Genomic DNA, 20,742 nt, shown 5'->3' with positions numbered 1-20,742 from the left:
TGTTTTCTTGAATAAGATTGCACAATTTTTTAAATAATTACCATCAAAACTGCAAAGCTTGTGAGGTGGTTGCATGAACAGACTGTTTCGTGTACTCTACTTTCTTTAACTATGCAACCTTCATACGACCAGCCTCCACGTCCACCTATTAAAGAAAACAGCTTTGTTATTCACAAAAGTCTTTATTTATATTATCATGAGTTAACATTGCTAAAACAGCATGATATCTTGGGTGATATCAGTTACTTACCATTTTTATTAAAGTCCCAAAAAACACATCTAACTGTTGAATTATCCTGTTTGTGAGGTTAAAAAAAAAAAAAAAAAAGGTTTTATTAAACTGAGTTTATGAGCAAATAATTTATGAATTATCTACAAAATGCAGGCAATAATAAATACTGTATACAACAAATACACCTGTTTCACATGAACACAAAATGAATTTAGGTGCATATAATGGATTAATATTGCAATATGCTGAAAATATGTGAAAATATGCTGAACAAATTTGAAGTCACTATATAGGAGCTAGCTTTAATGCTTATACTAAGATTCTGTTCCTGCTAGAACATTACGAATGCTGTTTCAGTGCCTTCCCATACTATCCAAATTCTTGGGATTTCTCATCCTTCCTGATTTTCTAAGTATGAAGAAAACGACCACACAGAAAAGGAGAAACTTTTTCATTTGCAAACATTTGATCGCTTTATATTACTATGATGTTAAAGGTTTACATAGAGATTTCCCCCACACACATGAAAATCCTAAAAATAGTAGCAGTAATACGCTATACTGCTACGAATACAAATAATTCTACAGTTGTATCTCAAAACTCAGTATTATATCAATACAAGGAAAGACTGCACTAAGCCAGGTGTAGAAAAATGCTTCAGGTACATTAGGAATCCCTACATTTTTCAGTTTTTACTATTTTAGTATTTTAAACTCTTTTAAGATATGAGATAGAAGATTTTAATCCCTGATGCTCATTTAGAAGAGACGCTGTGTATGAGCCCTCATACTTCCAGATGACACAATCCTGTGTTCCAGTTTAAGGAACAACATCCCCTTTAAGAAAAAAGACTTCAACTGTTTTCTAGCCATGTAGCACCTAGAAATGTCATGATTGCAGCATTTCCGTAGCAACCCCCACTGTCAGGTTTTCATCTGAGAGTTTTTATTCTTTGAAGAATAAAACAGAAGGGTAGGTAGAAAAGATAAAAACTGAATGGGTAAGTGATAAAGCAAAATTACCTGAAACCATTTGAGAACAGAACTTAATACCAGTGACAAATAAGCAAAGATTAGTGATTTCAAAAGTCCAGATGGACTGGTTAAAGATGGAGAGAAAATGTCCACACTAGTAAAGCAGAACCAACCAATCTGTATTCTTAGTACAGTATTTCTTCTACAACAACTCCAATAAGGGCAACAAAATTGTACTTTAAGTCTGCCAAAATGTAAATCATACCTGATTAGGTTTGATATTCTGTAAAGTGACAGTAACATTTGCCTTTAAGTTGCTAATCGTGAGGTTAGAAACACTTGATGATATAACATTGCTGATTAAAGATGCATTTTTCAAGGAGAGATCCTGGAATGACAAAAATAATCAGATTTTGAAATCTTAAGGGAAAGAATAATAGAGTATAGCATCCACAAGCTCAGTTATTATGTGGAGTGGGCACTGGACAAAAACAATTACTTCTTAAATCAGGAAGTTTTGAAATGTGTTTTGTGGGAAAAAAAAAAGTCCATTCATATTTTATTTTGCTCTAGTCTTGAGTTTAAAACCTTTATGAACAGAAGATCGAAAAGTTACCTGGAATACAGTGGTCTTCTTAAAAAAGTTGAATATAATTCTAGAAGCCAAGTCCAGCTCTTCAGGAGGTAAATTTGTCAGCAATGACGAAGGAAGTGTAATTGATCCGAGATTATTTAAGTCACTCATTGCATTAATGCCTAGAGAGATCTGAAAAATAAATGCAAGATTTATGCTTCGTTTCAGTCACTAAAGAAAAATTAAACTCTGACTTATTTTCAGTTTAGAACTTTGAAATGCGTATCTCTGTAATCACTGTCAGGAACTCACTGCTACTCTCTCATTCTTCTCCAGCTCCAATGAATTTGCTTACAGGGACAGAACACATCGCTGTGGTGGATAATACTGATTTGGAAAACGTGAATAGCAACAACCTAGGTAAGTCTATGTAACTGTGTAGGGAGACTAATATTTCATAGCACAGAAGCCTGCAAAGGCAAAAAAGTTGTAGTCTACATGAAATGTGTCAGAATTCAGAAAAACTGTAAATAGACTTTATTTGTCAACAGGTTTTTAAGTACAATAGGTTAAGCAGAACCTAAGAACATAAACCCTAACTTCACGATCATCTGGCAAAAATGGCAAAAATGACAAAAATAAACCAGATAAGCTACAACTCAGGTATCTCAAAAGCGTACTGATCTAACATTATAAAAAAAAGATCTGAACTTTCACCCAGTTTTCTGTTCTGTACTTATAGGACAGAGAGCTTTGTTTAGTACAAAATCTCTAACATTTTCTTGTTGCACATTAGTCATTTTATCTACAAATATTATCATCTCAGACTTGCTGAGAGATGTGAAACAACAGCAGAACTGAAGAAAGAAATTATCTGTGTATTCAAAGAATGGTTGTAATTGGAATAACAGTATGAGCTTTCCACAGTGCCCTAACCATACGGTTTAACTCTTCTGTTTAGACCAGTGGTCTCCAAACATTTTGATCATGCGCTGCCTGAAAATTTTTTTGAGCCTGCACCCCAAAATATATCTATCTATTTGTAACTTACATGTATGTACTACTGTACTAATACATTATGCACGTTATGAAACACACACAAACCCAGAAATTTTAAAAATATGAGATATGGATTAAACATTATAATTTTTGAAGTGTATTTTTTATTTATTAATTATATAAAAAATATTTTCTTACCACGCCCCAATGGACTGTTGTGTGCATGGCCTGGGGTACTCACACCTCAGTTTGGAGATCACCAGTTTAGACAGCAACCAAAGAAATCCCAAATCAATTTCACAAAAGCATTCCTTTTGCTCTAATTAACTAGATGATATTTGTTTGACATTCTCTGTATTTCATTGCCAATGCCATGAGATTTCCAGAAAATCATTACTTAGCAAATATCTGTTTTTCAGCACTACCACCTCCTAATCACCTAACATTCATGCACCACATATTGCTAAGAAAATATATAAGAACTCAAATGTTAACATTTCATATCATTTTCAGTATCACAGAAGAGTTCCAGTTCTACTTCTGTCTCACACTACATGAAGCTATTTCCTTCTCTGAGAGGACAGAATGTGCCAAAATTTGTCCCAAACTTTCCATCTTTCCTTGCTTACGTCTCCAAGGCTGGTGTCGTCCAAATTATTATTTCCTCAACCACAGGGGAGGTTTTGAGTGAAACAATGCAGACCTAAACTTTCTAAGGACTTCTTTCTTGGTGAGACCAACTAGTCATGAGTGACAAATGTATGAATGTCATTATCCAAGTAACATAATAGTTCTTTCCTGGAACCCTCTGCAATTAGTCTACTTCTAACAGATGAAGCCATCTGGCAATTCTCCCTGACAAATTTCCGCACTGTCAGGGTGGGTGATTAAGTGACTCATAATTCAGAGTTTTTGAGGCAAAGTTGTTCTGCCAAGCACTCTGTCCATTCCAGTGTTCTGGCTGTACCCTCTCTAACAGCTTATTAGTTGAACACCAGTTTCTGCTAAGCCTGTTGCTTATTCACACCATAATAGAAAATGAAAGGAAAAACTATGGAGGGCTTCAAAAACAAACTATTTTTTCTCTGAAACTAACACAAACAAAAGATCCTGAAATTGTGACATAAACACAGAACAAACTCATGATACATATAAATATAAAAACATTAATACTGAAAAATAAATGCTTGAAAAATTGTAAGTATTTAGAATTATCAACCTGAAGATCAGCTGAGTCTTGGACAGCAAAAGACATTTCGTCGGAGCGCATGCTATTGGATTTGACAACTGCCAGAGCCAAGGAAGGGGAGGTAAAATCAGCAGACATTGCTGAAAAGTTCAGTTTTAAGCCAATATAATCCACCAGTTTTATAATTCTGTTAAGAAAGAGAGATACTTAGTATTACCAGGCAGATACACCCAAAATTCTCAGGCAAGTTGTGGTTATGGAGCAGCAATCCAAGCACAGGGTAAAATACACCTGACTCTGCTCATTTATTGCGGTGTCAACACAAAAAAAAATACGGTTTTCCATGGCATTATTTTATAGTAGAGCTAGTAACACTACAATGATACTCCTTCTGTTTTGTTTAAGTACATGAAAGAACAAAAATATTCTTTTGGATTATGATTATGAAAAAGTGAAACTTGCAGAAGCCAAGACAGTTTATTAAGACAGTCAATACAACACACGGTTAATCTATTGCCATAATGACCTACCTGTTAGAAATTCGGGTTGGTAATTGTTGAGAAGCAGTCAGGACTTTGCTAACCTCACTAACCATCCTTTCTACATCTTTTGGCTCTACTTTTCCAGCTGCTAAATCATTTTCTATTTTGGACAAAATTTGCTCAGCTGTAGCGATATTAATGGAGGTATATACAGAGGTTGTGTGTGTGGTAGCTGATAGTATCTTTCCTGTGACAAAAGAAAAGTTATGTGTTTATTTAAACATTGTATTCAACAGATGAAGTAAGCTTTAAGAAGCTGAAAAATTAAGCAGACCAACAAACCTTATCACAACTTGGAAAGTGTCTCAATGTGTTATGTCAGACAGAATCCCTTTTTCTCCCTATCAGCTACTTTGCAGATAGCAATACTTTAAATTTTATGAAAACATAAAGCAAGGTTTCAAGTGGCCAGCATTAACTCAATTTTTTATTGATTACAAAGTTCCTCACATCAAACCATTAGTGATGTTAAATAATATATTATTTTGGATTTTTAGCTACTAGATGCCTGAAAGTAGAATAAAATCAAGATAAGATCAGCAATTTGAAAAGAACCTTTTAAAGATGCATACAATCTTCATCAGAAAATACATAGCCACTAAGAATACTCCTAATCAATAACAATATTTTAAGGAAGATCCATCATTGATTCACAATATTTTAAATACTAGCGTAGTGAAAATAAATAGCTACTTGGCTCTGTAACATATTTTTTTTTCTGCCAAAGGTGTCTGTTGGAAACTTAGCACAGTATCTATCTATCACAGTTACCAACCATTTTATAGGGTGAGGTATCACTCATCATGGCCAAAGGCATCAGAATGTATTTTAGAGTAAGTATGCACCTCATGAGAGTTGTCTTGGGTTTTTCAAAGTAACTGGAAGGTCACAGCTCAGATACATAATCTTGTTTAATAAACTTTAAAAGCAAATTCAGCATATGGCATTCAAATTAAAAGAAAAAAAAACATTTTACTTGTCATATTTACCTGTGCTTGTGTTAGGCAGGCTACCATGGCCATTAGCAGTAGAATGAGGATGAGAAGCTGAGACAGAATGGTTGACAGGACTAACAGTAGGGGTCAAAGTTATTGTGAAAGGAGTGAGGGGAAGCAGAGGCACTGTAGTAACATTTTTTTTAACAGAAATAGGTTGGGTCGAATCTCTTGGTGGATGAATTTGTGCAACAGATTTGGTGGTAGACTCAAAGTGGGGAGTTGCTATTGGATGTTTAGGGGGAAGCTCAGGGGAGGAAACTGTAGAATGATTAGTGAAACCTACAGAAGGAGAAATTATTGTAATAGGCTTGCTAACATATGCAGCATCAGATTTAATTGAGAAAGCAGTGTTAGTGACAGTTTTTGTTGCAAGTTCAGAAATAGTGACAGATTTATTAGAAGCTATAGAAGGAAAAGTTGGCATGGTAGGTTGAGCAAGAGACTCAGAATAGGAAAGTGTAGTGGTAACACTGGTGGAAGACACAGAAGTTTCAGCAGTAGGTGTGGCAGAAGTTTCAGAGAGAGGATTTGTAGTGGGAAATGTGGAGAGAGTTTCAGACAAAGAAATTTCTGTGAATGGTGGGATCAGTGGTCTAACTGGGGGGCTTTGTTTGGTAGAAAGCATAGTGGGGGAAATAAAAGTATTAGATTTGGGGAGAGTCTTTTTAGAGAGAGAAGAATGACGGAAAGGAACCCATATAGAATGAGGTGGCACTTGTATAGTACTGTAAAAAAAAAAAAGCACCAAAATGCATGTTAATTTTTACACTGTATTTTAAAGAAAAGAGATTATAATACAGGAATATATATTAATGATATGGACATACTACTAATAATGTATATTTTAAAATCAATCAGACTGGATGTTTCATGCTGTAGTAACAAATACGAATTTCGTAACATTTTGAGGGTTCTTACATTCTATTTTGCTGCAGTTGTTAACTGATAAGTCCATAAATACTACTGCTGCCTTTGCTACCTATTATGGTGGTGACCTGACACTGAACAGAAAAGCTATCTGCATCAGAAAAAAAGAAAAGAAAGGGAAGGGAAGGTGCAGGAAGGGAGGGGAGGGGAGGGGAGGGGAAGGGAAGAGGGAGGCATGGTGAGGGAGCTATACAGGAAAATTACTGTCAAGTTGTTCTTGTGGAGTCCTTCCTAGCTATTACACTGCAACATGGAAATTGAGTCTAGTAACACAGTAGGAAATTTAGGAAATAAGCAAGTCAAATTTTGTACTTATACTTACTACATTTGTAATTCTTCAGCAGTCAAGGAACAATGCTTCAGTGATGAACAGCAGCACCGTTCTGAGATGACAAAGAAGCATTAACCTAGTTTATCCTGAAGTATAAAAATTCCTAATACTTTTAAGTAGGATATTCAAATAAGCATGTTTTATGATTTTTAAACAATAGTGTATATTGCATAATTGATTTTGAGGGTTTTTTTCTGAAATTACATTTGCAAAACATATCTTGACGAGTTAGCATACTGCAGTATCCCCAGGCTTTTGCTCAATGGCTGACAAGCACGAATTTATCTTTTTGTTATTGTAAACAAACCAAAATGCAAAGCTACATCTTTTGAAACAGAGGGAAAATTGTAAGAGTCACCACTCCATACTATCACAATATCACTAAGAAAGTGTAGCTACTTTAGAAACTTTTCAATTCAGATTGCCATTTTAGTAACACGTTAATGTTCTCAAATGATTTTACACCTAATCGTTTCAAAGTCTGCTTTATTAATATAGTCAGCAATTTTATACCAAAGCTTTTAAAACATATTTCTATCTTCCCCCTCCCACTCAAAAATTAGAAGGCTGCATTTTTGATGTATTTATACTGTTCAGCAAAAAAATATTTTTATCTAAACATAAGTAACAGTCTTTTCTTTCAGCAACTTGGAGGTCACCTGTAAATATATTAAATTTAATCTGAAAGAGAGACTGTATTTAAAGCTTAACTTACCAAGTTGGCTTATTTCCACTTTGTCTGTTAAACTGCTTATATTCTCTCTCTCAGCCAGCTTTGTTATGAAACTGCAGTGTATACTATAATGAGAAGAAACATGGGACTCAAGAAACACAGCTGCCTCATCTTTACAATGCAGGAAACTAACATCAAATGCACATGAGCACAAATGCTAAGTGTGAAAGCACATTTTTCCTAGGCTCCTTCAAATTTGGGGATACTTTTAATGCACATAAAACACTATGCCAGGCTAAAAAAGAAGAGTAATACATCAGTTTGCATCAGCTTATTTTCTCTTTTTTCTACAGACACTGTTGATTCTTAAATTGAGTCCTCCCTAATTAATGCTAGTCATTAAATAGTTGATAATTTTGTGGAAATAATAACATAATCTCTACTGTTACTGTAAAGAAAGTCCAGAGAAGAACTAGCAAGTGCCGTAGGTGGCTATGTCTGTGTATATGAAATCTCCATCACCTGGGGAAAGCCAGTATTCTCTTCTCTCTCTTGACTACAGAGAGAACTTAAATGACCCACTTCCATATATGCTTGTAACTACACATTTACAATTATGGTTCAATGACATGAAACCCTGCCTAAATTAGCAAATCTACAGTAAGAATTCTTCACATTCAGCAAAGTCAAACACAAAGGTGAATGAAAAGGCAACACAGATGAAATGCAGCTTGTTTCCAGCTAACAAGAATGAAAACAGTACCCTAACTAGGGTACTTATATACATGCCAGTATATGACATGGAGGTGTGATCTGGCTTTCTGTCTACTACTATTTGAGTGTTTTGGACTTTTCTTTCATCCTAATCCAGGAAGATAAATCCCAAATTCAAGCATTTCGGGAAATGAAGTTTGGCATTTTGTTTTAGAATATAGTGTTTCCAAGCTGATCAGTTTAAAGGACCAGTAATTTGGTGGTGACTAGCAATTAAATTGACAGACATTATCTACATTTCAAGGTTTCCAGTATCATCTCTGTGGAGCAGCCTTGCCATTTTGATACCCCATGGGTTCCAAACTCTGAACTGGTTACCTTCTCAGGCTTCCTGGCCTGAGATGAAGGCTGGTAAGCCAAGCCAAAGAACAGCAACTTGGGATTTCTGAAGCAATTCCCTCATAAGATCGCATTGTATTCACAAGCTCTGGAAGTTCGGTGATCCAAAATCTCATAGCCTTAATGGTTAAATTGCTAAGTGACTCAGCTAATACAAAGATGCAGAAGAAATATGTCAGGCAAGCCTGTGCTTCACCAGAAGATTAATGAAAAGCAATATAGTTTGATTTAAAAAAAGAATTAAAAGAAAAAAATTCACTAATGCTAGGAGAAGAGTGGGATCAGAATTTCTTTGTAAGCCTACATATATTTCTCCAGCCTGTTTCTCAAACTTAACTTCCTAGAAAGTTTGTTTTTTCTTCTGTTACTTGATATATCACAAGACTATATATGATCTCTCAAACATATGAGCATTAAAAAAAATAACAACGAACCTCTGGTTTTCTGCACTGCATTCCATAACAGAGGACTGTAATGACAAGTGAAAACAGAAAAAAAATATTTTGTCAGGAGAAAACAGGACTGATACTTAGATTATGACATTATCAGAAATAAGTTGGAAGAAGATTTTCCAAACGGTAACAACAGTTAGTAATCTTACCTCACTTACTGCTTGCAAGGTTTTGTTGAACTCTGAAATTCTTTAAAATAAAAAGTTACCATTATGGAGGATTTCTAGTTATGTTTCTAAAGACAATTACAAAAATATGATGAAAAGAACAAGCAATTACTAAGAAAAAAAATAATATTTTTTTCAGTTGATCAGTGATTTTTTGAAAAATCATGCCAGTTCTAATATTGTAAAACCACTGTTCAAAGCATTAAACATTTTAAAAGTTGCCTTTTATTAGTCACTCCACAAACTAAGTTTAAACCTCTATCATGACATATTTTTAACATTAATCCACTTCTTTAAAAGTTATTTAAAAGGGCAAAAGATAAATCTTAATGTTGCTTTTTGGCAAGCGAGTGTTTGGAACAGAATTCTAAATTTATACTCAAAGCCACAGAAATAGAATGACTAAGAAATACGGATTTCTTCTATGAACAAGACCTGTTGGCCAATTAGATCTTTTTGATTTTCAGGATAAGTTTTGGGCATAGCAGTAAATATTTACTTATTCAAAGCTCTCCTTACAAGGACTGTGAAAGAAGAAACGACACCAAAATAAAAATACAGGTATGACTTCAAGAATACGCATTAAAAACCATGCATCTATGAAAGTTCTCTTACTAATTTCCTACAAGACAGATTGAATCTCTGAAATTATAAAAACCATTTATTCATGAAGAGCCAGACTGGCTTTCTTAACAATTCACAGCTCATGTCCTCAGGTATTATTATTATTACTATTACAGCTACTAAGATAATCAGCTTTTGGGCCTTGTTAAGCCCCAAGGAAACTGAAGGACCCAAAATGAAATCAGCAAGTGTACCACTTCTTAAAACAAACTCCAGTGGTACATAAAATTAAGACTATTCTAGCCAATATCAACTTCGTGTTAAAGAACAATAAATTACAAGTCCTGAAATTTTTAATTTGAAAGTGCAGGAATAATGCAAAGTGAAGAGTCTGCCAACAACATGGAAGGTCTCATTTTATCTTTTTCAAGCATAACAAAGATTTCAATCCTTATTCAAAATTACTTACCTCAGTTCTTGTTGGGTAGGTGCAGGAATTGTAATTAATTGTGTGACTTGATTCTTGATGGTTATGTTATTAATCTGTTAGAAACAAAGATACCACATCTAAGTAAAACCAGTAATTTTTAGCCTTAAAATAAACATGTTAATTTCACACATTTTAACAGTCTGAAATTTCAAAAATAAGAAGTACATTTTCTCATGTATACACTTCAACAAATATTTGCCATGACATTGTTGTCACAACTCATGGAAGGAATTGGCTCACCTAGTATAAATGGAATAACAGGATCTGATTTGTGAAAGATGTGAGCAGGAGAATAGTGACCACATCATATCTCATGTTGGAAAAAGAGGAATTTGGCTTAGTTTGCAACAAAGACAGCTTAGACCAGATACTGGATAAACTTTCTAACTGTAATTGCAGCAATGGGACAAGCTCCATAATAGACATAATTAACAGACAACGTAGAATCCTGGCAGTAAGAAGCCAAACAGTGAGCTGAAAGTTGTGGTAAGAATGACCTAAATATATATGATATAGCCTTAGGACTGGGGTTTATCTAAAGGATCTTTATAGATCTGCATTCTTATGTTCTTCTGGTTGCCACTATTACCTGTTATTTTTACATTTCTTGCAAGCAGCAAGCATCGTGATGAAAACATCATCTAACGTGTATGGTATTGACATTACCTAAGAAATATTCTGCTAAAAATTAAGAGTTTCAAGAGACAGGAAACCTGTTTTTCTAATAGCTGTATGTGTAATGTTAATACACTCGGATGGTTTTGGTAGGCATTATCACCACTGAAATGCAACACAATGCAGAGGTGGCTTTTGCCAGGGGCCTACCCCTGCCCAAACTCAATGCTCAATGTACACCTGTGCAGTAGCTCTCTGCGGTGATTTTGCTGATGACTCTCATGCTTGCAGAGACTGGCATGTGAAATCTCAGACTGAGTGCAGATAAGGACGTGTAGGAGAAAGATACAAGGTCCTTTACAAGCTAATGTCCTTTTTCTTTTCTACTTGAGTTTTCCATCTTTAACAAACGAACATTCTCATCCTCATAGTATTATCTTGGTACTGAATAATCTATATGGTCCTTGCTTTGCAGGATGTTGTTCTCTTAAACTTCTGTTGTGTTGTGTAAGTGGACACACTCATGTCACAAAGGCGTATTGCAAAATTAATAACTGATTTAAAAAAGCATAGAATTATACCATATTTATGACAGTCTCAACATGAAATATTCCCAGGATGCAATTCAAGTTAATTTATGCCTACACTGTTGCCATCTAATGATGCTTGCTTTCTAAACTGAAGTGCCTAAATTAATCTCCAAAGGAAGATCCTGCATGCCTAAATGTAGATTCTTAATTAGGCAGTTCCTCTCTCCAGACTTCCCAGGGCTTCTCCCTCCTTTCAGTGGCTATATAAAGAATACAGGCCCTTACTGTAGGAAGTTTAGATGGAATTCTAAAATTTAGCTGCAAAGCAGCTGTTTAAGAGAGAGAGTAGATTCATCCACTGCAAATATAACAGGTACTGCAAATTGTAACTTGTACTACAAATTGTATTTGAAATAAAATATAACTATAAAAACATAACAAGAATCATGTCAGAGCATCAGTATTTTAAGTGTAGACAAAGAAACTCATTTCAACCTTCCTTACAATAAAGCTTTAAGAGAGAACACTTACTATTTCTACATTTAGTGACGTGTTACTTTCTTCATTTGCCTGAAGTCTTACCTTGCCCACATAGAACACTAAAACCAAAAGGCAAAGAAGTTAAGAAAAGCAACATTAAACTACATGACATGAAAGTATTTGAGAATTTAAAAATTCACTGTCTTGTGTTACAACAGAAGGGAACACTTACACTAGCTTTTCTGATCATTCAATAGTTTTGCAATTATTCTTCCATCTCTTCACTTACTATTTCCACAAATGAATTAGTCCAATAGCTTCATTATTTTCTGTATATTTACTTCTGCTGGCTGTCTCTAAATTCCTTCTAGGTTTGTTTTGGTTTGATTTGGTTTTTTTTTCCAAAATAGAAAAGCTGTGCTGCACATTACTATTAATACAACTTCAACTCCCGTAACAAGAGTAAAATGTGTTGATAAAGGCAAAGTGATACTCTGAAAATTATTCCCCTGGGGATTAATGAACTTTCAGGATACCATAATTCAGAGCATCATTCAACAGTCCTTGAGAGCTGGTGGGCCCTTTTGGGAGAGAAAAAAGAACTTCTACGACACTTCTCTTCCTGCAGCCACACATTCAGTGCAGGCTATAGAGAAAGACACATACAGGAATGCATACATGACATCACCCAAATCATCTAGCAGTTTCCTGTGTCAACCAGGAGGAAAACTTTATAGAGGGGGGTGCAGATACTTATTCTGCCTCTTCCTGATCTATAAAGTACTCAGAATGTGGCTACTTGGCAGAAGTGACTTCATTTTCTTAAGTGTTTCTCACAGAAGTTGTTTATCAAAGTGTTTTGGAAGGCAGCAACACGTATCAACAAAATCTTTTTACTACTCTTTTGTTAACACACGTAAAGGGAACATCACTGCCCTTTCCATTTTCCTTTGTCTGTTCTGTCACATGATACTTTTAAAATACATGCAGGCTTTTAGAATAATTCTCCTAAACACTATTTCTTCTGCTCCTGATACAGAGTTAGGCTCAATATGGCAGACATTAGCGTCTTCCGTAGCATACTAGTTTCTTGTTTTCTCAGGTTTGTAATTCTTACCTGCAGCTGTGTATGCTTTGATATAAGAAAGCAAAGATTAAAAAAGCAGTAGTTTAAACATTACTTTTTAAAAAAAATCCCACATTTTATATTAATTTTTTAGAAAAATCTCTCTAAATTCAGAATAAAATTTATTACAGAGCTAGCTTTTACATAGCAACTAAAAGTTGCCTCATTACTCAGAACAGAAAGTAGTTGGACATGCTTTTTATAAGAAAAAAAAGGAAAAAGAAGACCACTAACCTGAAAAATTACAGACACGTGTTCTGTTGCATAAAATTATTTCTCCTGTAGGGTTTTTTTTGGGGAAAAAAAAAATCTAGTGAGTAAAAAAGTTGAATTTAAACTCAGTACTGACAAACATACAGATTTAGAATAATTTCAATATCATTTACAAATCATTTCAAACATCTTTTAGAAATATTTCACATACTGTCTAGGCTTCACTCCTCTAGGTCATTGACCAAGACATTTTCCAAGACTTAGTGTTCAGAGTGAGACATGCTGGTTTTTATTAATTAATTTTGAATAATTTTCTGTAATAGTTTCCGCAGAAGATCTACATGAAAGTGGTCCCTATTTTTTTTTAATTAAAATAAAACAGAAATCAACATATCATAAATAAGCTCTTAGAATATCACAGTATTCAGTCACTAGGTAGCATATTATCTGCTTCTGAGGATTTTACTACAGCTACTTAAGACAGCCTGATAGAATTCAAACTATGATGATAGCAAGCATGTATACTCTCATCTAGTAGAACATGTCTTTAGTTAGTTAAAGCAAGCTTTTGGCTGCCACCATATTTTTAATACTATCTACACTGCAAAGAAATAACACTGATCCCAAATTAAGCATACTGTAAACAGATGGCTCTGTTGTATATAATCAAAATAAATGACCAGAAATATATTTAGATTCAAAACAGAAGTCCTACACTTGTTTGTAAGAACAATGTGGCAGCACAACTTTCCTTACATTACTTAAGCAGATCCTCAGTTATGCTGAGGACAAGCAAAACAGTTCAAAAGAAAAACCGTATTTTGGTATAAGACTACAGAATGGTCTCTGTTAATGAAAAAAAACAAATGCTATTTTCTCTGCTATTATCATTAGCTAGTATCAAATGACATGGAATTTAATTTTTTTTTTACTTTTTCTGCAGTACAAATATTTGCCTGTTATAGCTTGATGCTTCATCAATTTTGTCACCATCAACAAACAGCCATCAGAAGGTATGGACTGTGAGCTGGTGGCAATATTAAAATTGTTAGAAAAAAATATTTTCTCAGGGAGCAATTTAGATTCAAATAAATTTGCCTTGCCTTTTGTGTTGACAGTTGTCAGTGAAATAGTTATGAAAATTGTATCACCACTTTTTTTTTTTTTACAGCAATTCTTAAAGAAATAAAATATTCATAAATAACTGGATTTTTCAAAATAATTAACTACATAAAGAGCAACACTTACAAAAACCCAACACAAAAGTAAAGAGTAATATCAACCCTTTTTCTTCACACAGCAACCATTTGTATGCCATGTAGTCTTGCTGGGGATCTCTGCATGCCACCAAAATGCACAAAATAGACTGATCAAAAATCACTAGTGCTTCCAGGCCCTAAAGATCATCAGGTAACATAGCTGCAAACTTCCTGCAGGTCACATTCACACAGTTATTATACTAGTCAGTATGGCTCCAAGCTAGTTCTCCTACCACTTGCAATAATTCAGTGCAAATACATTCTGATTGGTCTACCAGTAAAAAAATTAAATTCAGCCTACTCCTATAGACTGGACCTGCCCTGAGAACATCATAACTGGATTTGGTCTGATTCAATCGACTAAAAAGGATGATGGGTTTTTGTTGTTGGTTTTTTTGTTTTTTTTTTTTTAAGCAAACATGGTCCCTGAGATTGTGTATCTTATATCTTTGTGGTAACCTGCTACTCTGACTTAAAAAATAACCAAATTCTCCTATATGCTGACCTCTAGGCAAGCATTGCAGAATTAAACCCTCTACCAGACTGGAGATCAAAGCAAAGTAAGATAGACTGCTAATATGACACACCATGATACTAAGAAGAAAGATCTTATTAAAAATATTTGGGAGCAGACTTCCTGAACTCACACACACTTCAATTTTGAGGAGCATAAAAGATGATCAGTGGTGATATATGAATCCTACCTGGTGTTATGGTGGAGTGATAATCAGTGATGTTAACGGCTTCTGTAAAAAAAAAAAAAAAAAAAAAAAAAAAAAAGAGTTTTAAATTAAGTTTTCACATTTTACCTTAAAAAGCCTATGAAATACATGTAACAAAAATAACTTTCCTAATTTCTACTTTAGACTCTGTCTTCCCAGGAGAAGTGTAAACACATGACCATTTCTAAGAGAATTAAGTTACTTTCAGCATGGGAAATGAAAAAGCAGCATTCGGCATTTTGGCATGAGATCCATCCAATCAGATGTTTACATCCCCGTGTGAGCCAGTTACTCTAGGCGCTCTATTATTCGGTGGAGAAAGTGGTGCTTTTGAGGTGTGATTCCCATTTAACCTATTCTACATGGGCACTTCAGCATAAGATGAATCATGTTTGGAAAACATGTCCTGTCCATCAGCTATGAAGAACAGCAGGATATCTAGCTCATATACACACATTTAGGAATCTGTACTGATATAGGATGAATCTACTCCTTTTTTTTTTTTTCAAATCCAAACCTCAGGAAAAAAAGGGGCAGCAAGTTCTTCTGATTGAGCCTTTACTGATCCTATTTGGCAACAAATTGCAAGAACATGTATCGTGTAAGTATCTTTAAGGAATGATGTGTATATTTGAGTTCTGTAAAATACTTTAAATAGTATCAGAAAGTATAGAAAACATTCTATCTGTAGATATACCAAAACCCCATACTTGCTAAAATAAAAAAAAAAAAAAAAATATGCCTAGTTTGGGCTTTAATAAGCAAAGTAATATTTTGAATAAAAAATAAAGGTTAATGGCTCCATGTCAGTTTAATGTGCTTCAAAACCCTACCCATGCAGACTTAAAATACAGATCGGAGATAAATACAAATTTCAAGATCATGTAAGAAAATAATTTGGGCTAAATGAATCCCAGTTATAAAAAAAAAAGCAAACTTTCACGAATGCAGCAAACGTTTCCTTTCAGACTTTACTCTCTTCATGCTAATTCTCACCTGTAGTTTCTGTAGTCTCCTCTGAAGTCATATCTGAAGAAGAAAAATTAATAACAGTAACAACAATGAAAATTTAAAAAATCTAAAAAATCTTTTAAAATCTAAATCTAACTAAATCTAAATAAGAGAAACATTAATAAAATCTTGCCTGAAGGATTAATAGGATAGGTGACAAAAGTAACAATAGAGGATTCTGGAGGGACAAAAAAAAAAAAAAGAGAAAATAAGTAGAAATTGTATTAATATTTTATTTTTATGAATTTTGGAGTAAAAAAGATCAAGCATGCAAAACTTTGAACAGGAACTGAATTTTAATTATCTAAATTCCTTTTTAAGAACAACTACAGTGCTAGTTAGGAATCTTCACATTATTTCAATATAAATATTTGAAATAATGTTCACATTATTTCAAAAATCTGAGTATCTGAATACAAACAGCTAGTAATTGATTTCCTTCAGTAAGTTCCTTTTGTTGGTTTCATTCTTTTAGAAGATGCAGATGAATTTGGCCTATACAATAGCAATAGCTGCTTAGCCCCAACGACCTTTCCCCAACGACCAACGACACTCATGAGTGGAAATGACACAGTTTGGCAAACTGTCTCTCCAAAAAAACCTATTTTTGCCAGTAACCATATATAAATAAAATACAGTGAAATTTTTTCAGCAATTTTTTTTTCCCAGCTACATCAAAAGGAAAAAAAAATGAAAATTACATTAAGACAATAGAAGAAAATTTAAAGATTGCTTAGGAAGGATGTGCTTAGTAAGCATATTTTAGGTGTCAGCGCAGGAATACAAAGTGATTAGAAGACCAGTTTATATCAGTCCAAATATAACAGCTTAGTTCCTTTTTTTTTAAATGGGCCAGAACAGCTTCATAACAGAAGAACATTATGCTTTCCAGACTTCTTTACTAAAACCATCACTGTCATTAGTAGGAACAATATCCTAAGTTTAATAAAGAAAAGTTCGTGGCTCTGCATAAAGATAGTTGTATTTCAAGGAAGAAAAGCAGTCTACTTCGTTATATGGAAAAGGAAAGGGAGCCTTTCTTTCCGATATATTTATTTCAACTAGACTAGACATTTTGAGCCTTTTCAAAAGTGTCTTCTTAATTCCATATTCAGAGTAAAAGCTAAGCATATTTGGTTCTTAAGTAACAACCGTGGAGACAACTGATTTTCTAAGGCAACTAATAAGCAGCGAAAATATGAGGAATCAGAGTCAAAACTAAGTGCTGACTTCATCTGTATTATTTGGCTTGGTAAAAACTACAACAAATGTTGAATTGGCTGCAGTTGTTAAAGACGAACCATTCCCAGAGAAAGACTCTATCTGTAAAAGAACAAAAGTATGTGTTTGTGTCTGTATTATTGCTTTTCTCCAGAGCACGATATGTCAGTATGCATTAAGCAAGAAAGCCACTGGCTTTCACACAGCTAATTCTCTGTGTCTACATTCTTCATTTTTAAAAAATGCTTTCATGGCTGATCTTCATTGCCTCTGGTCCTGGAAGTTATTAGTCTCACATGGGTGTTTGTGTGTATGTGTGTGTGCATGCGCGTGCGTGCAGTATAGCACACTGCATCAAATTATATATGCACACCTGAGATATAGGGGAGCTTTCTCACCAGTGCTCCACCTCTGTCATCTCTGCAAACTGTTCACTGTTTAGGTTACTGGGCAAAAGGCTCTTGATCAAGCAACTTGCACCTACTTCATCTCCAAGCGTCAGTGCCACAAACCAGAAGTGATCCTATAAGGTAAACTATTTCATTACAAAGCAGAATGAAGAAATAAATTTTCTCTTCAAAAAATAAACAATGAAAGCATTAAATGCTGGAATTCATTTACATTGCAACATTATTACCTTCAATAAAAGCAGAAGATTTACCTATCAGGAAATAAAAAACATTGCAGTAATCAGTAAAGTCCTGATTTTCTTACCAGAAATGGTTGTTGCAGCCAATTCTCCTGAATTTGCAGCTTTTGTTTCAGATAGAAAAAAAAAAGAGAAAAAAAAAGACCATAATGAAGTTTCAGACACATACATAACAATCATCATCAGCCTTTCCTTATATTATCAAAAGTTTACCGCATTCACCAGAAGAGGGCAACACCTGCTTATCAGAGGAACACTTCCAAGTTGTCAAAAAAAAAGCAGCTATAACAATTATTCATTTAAAATTTACAATTTTTATGAATTCAAATGGAATTCGACTGGAGATTATTTCTTTTCAACAAATGCTGGACACTGTATAATGTTAAGAAAACAAAAATCATTGACCCAAGATATGTTCCACGCTAGCCTGCAAGCCACATGCCTACCCTGAGTGTCTTGCTAATCCTGGGAATGGGAATCAAGCGTACATAACAAGATAGCTGTAGCTAGGTGTGAAGAACTCTTCTCAGACTCTGTATAATAACACTGAGACTTGCCATTTAAAATTTATCGCATACATACCTGTTCTCTTTTCTATCCTGCAAAAAGCAGTATTACAAAAAGCTAATTCAAGTTTTAACCTCTGATCTTCATAGGAGCCAGCCAACTATTTATATAGCAAACACTAGCCACTAAATCTTTGATGTTGTTACAGTCAGTATTTTGATCAAAAATAAATTAGCAAATTTGATATCTCATTCACACAGTGACTTCAAAGTTAGCCCTTTCATTCACTGGGTGGTCAAGTTGCAGTTATCTCAGAAGTATAATCTAAAGAACAGCTGGCTGCAAATATGAAATGCTATTTTAAAAAATATGCTTAAGGTATTCCAACATCTTCTCCCAAAACTCACAAGTCATCCTATAATGGTACTTGCAATACACTAGTGTTGTAAAGTCTTTCCTACTGTTGTAGAACAATTAAGTCAGAGATACTAAAAGTCTTTGTGGAAAACCAGATTTTTTTGGTTAAACACAGTGAACAAGGAGTTTCTGAAATCCTTGGTTCCTTGCGAAGACTATTTTGCTTGCCCTACTGAAAACTAGTAATAGCTTCTTTCCAAAGGATAAACGTAAATATAATTTCTGCAATGAAAAGAGAACTAGAGTCATCTCAGTGACCTTATTTTTATTTTATCTGGAAAATTACTGATGCTATTTGCACCATGAAGTATGCTAATGAGCCATAAGGATGATATGGATAATTAATTTGCAAATATTTACATATTCTTAACTATCTCCATGAACTAAAAAGTAACAGCAGCAGCAATCTTCCTGTGTACTTTCTAAAATACAAGAACGATGGGAAAAAAATAACACAGAACCCCCATATCCCTGTAACCTGTTTTCTGCCAGGCAACGTAGCAGTAGTATCAACTACAAAGGAAGATTTTTTTAGGAGCAAAAGTATATATATATATTTGTTCACATACATGTATTCATGCACTTTTTTAAACACAAACATTTCAGATATGCTACTCACCTCAATTCAAGCTGGTTTGCAAAACTACTTTGCATCCATTGAGAAATGTGTGTTGAGTCTTTTTGAAAGCTGTTTGAGTTCAATTTTTTACTCAGTTTATCACTTTTATACTTATGGAAGACACAGATTGAGCTGTGGGCTTTCCTGCTGCCCTTCCATTGTCAATGTCCTCAGAAACCCTTTCAAAACATTTGCTTGTGTGAAGATGAAGTAGACTAAGTAGCAGCCAAAATGTTGGTTGCACTTGGAGTAGTGCCTCCAGCTCTGGAGCCCCCAACATAAGAAGGACATGGACCTGTTGGAGAGAGTCCAGAAGAGGGCCACGAAGATGATCAGAGGGCTGAAGCACCTCTCCTATGAGGACAGGCTGAGGAAGTTGGGACTGTTCAGCCTGGAGAAGAGAAGGCTCCAGGGAGACCTTATTAGCAGCCTTCCTGTACCTTATGATGAGGCTTTTAAGAAAGATGGGAAGAAAATTTTTAGCAGGTCCTGCTGTGACAGGACAAGGGGTAATGGTTTTAAAATAGAAGGAGGTATATTTAGACTGGATATAAGGAGGAAATTTTTTATGCTGAGGGTGGTGGAACACTGGAACAGGTTGCCCAGAGAGGTGGTGGATGCCCCATCCCTGGAAACATCCAAAGCCAGGTTGTACAGGACTCTGAGCAACCTGATCTGGTTGGACATGTCCCTGCTCCTTGCAGGGGGGTTGGACTAGATGACCTTTAAAGGTCCCTTCCAACCCAAACTATTCTATGATTCTGTGTAACAAGTACACACAGCTGTGCTTTCACCCACCTATTTTTGCAAAAATGTGGAAAAGAAATGCTGATGAATTATTCAAGAAGTGAAATTTTATTAATACAAAGTGAAGCACAGATATTAAACAAAACAAAACAAAAAAAAAGCAGGAGGCAAGAGAGTTAGGTAAGACAGGGATGCTTTATTCCATACATATTTACAAATTACATGAGACGTACTTTGAGAAGACATCTACATCGGTATGTGCATATACACTCATGTGCCCAAGAGTCGCACTACCAAAGAACATCTGAACAATGAGCAGACAGATCAGGCTGCTAGAAATTAAGTGATTTAGGTGGACCTGGACTGGGAATGAAAAGGTGAGCTATTTCTAGCTCAATGGG

At 34.8% G+C, this 20,742-nt stretch overlaps 1 protein-coding gene across 1 annotated transcript in view; it reads right to left on the bottom strand.

Annotated features, from left to right (window-relative positions):
* The window catches only part of ADGRG2 (adhesion G protein-coupled receptor G2), a 49,927-nt gene that overhangs the window by 12,339 nt on the left and 16,846 nt on the right, over positions 1–20,742 (bottom strand). The window contains exons 3-19 of the mRNA XM_086767474.1: positions 18,117–18,155; positions 16,167–16,199; positions 15,153–15,194; positions 13,211–13,255; positions 11,902–11,969; positions 10,205–10,278; positions 9,154–9,193; positions 8,987–9,021; positions 7,482–7,564; positions 6,758–6,818; positions 5,500–6,233; positions 4,499–4,697; positions 3,999–4,155; positions 1,823–1,972; positions 1,472–1,594; positions 251–296; positions 42–145 (exon numbers count right to left, since the gene is read on the bottom strand). Coding sequence (XP_086623600.1) covers positions 42–145; positions 251–296; positions 1,472–1,594; positions 1,823–1,972; positions 3,999–4,155; positions 4,499–4,697; positions 5,500–6,233; positions 6,758–6,818; positions 7,482–7,564; positions 8,987–9,021; positions 9,154–9,193; positions 10,205–10,278; positions 11,902–11,969; positions 13,211–13,255; positions 15,153–15,194; positions 16,167–16,199; positions 18,117–18,155 — 2,033 coding nt within the window. The remainder of the gene's footprint in view (positions 1–41; positions 146–250; positions 297–1,471; positions 1,595–1,822; positions 1,973–3,998; positions 4,156–4,498; positions 4,698–5,499; positions 6,234–6,757; positions 6,819–7,481; positions 7,565–8,986; positions 9,022–9,153; positions 9,194–10,204; positions 10,279–11,901; positions 11,970–13,210; positions 13,256–15,152; positions 15,195–16,166; positions 16,200–18,116; positions 18,156–20,742) is intronic.

Source organism: Chlamydotis macqueenii, chromosome 1 (assembly GCF_036417535.1).
Source record: "Chlamydotis macqueenii isolate bChlMac1 chromosome 1, bChlMac1.mat, whole genome shotgun sequence".
NCBI classification, from domain to species: Eukaryota; Metazoa; Chordata; class Aves; order Otidiformes; family Otididae; genus Chlamydotis; species Chlamydotis macqueenii.
The sequence above is the reverse complement of the archived record's forward strand: the minus strand, read 5'-3'. Positions and strand labels throughout refer to the sequence as shown.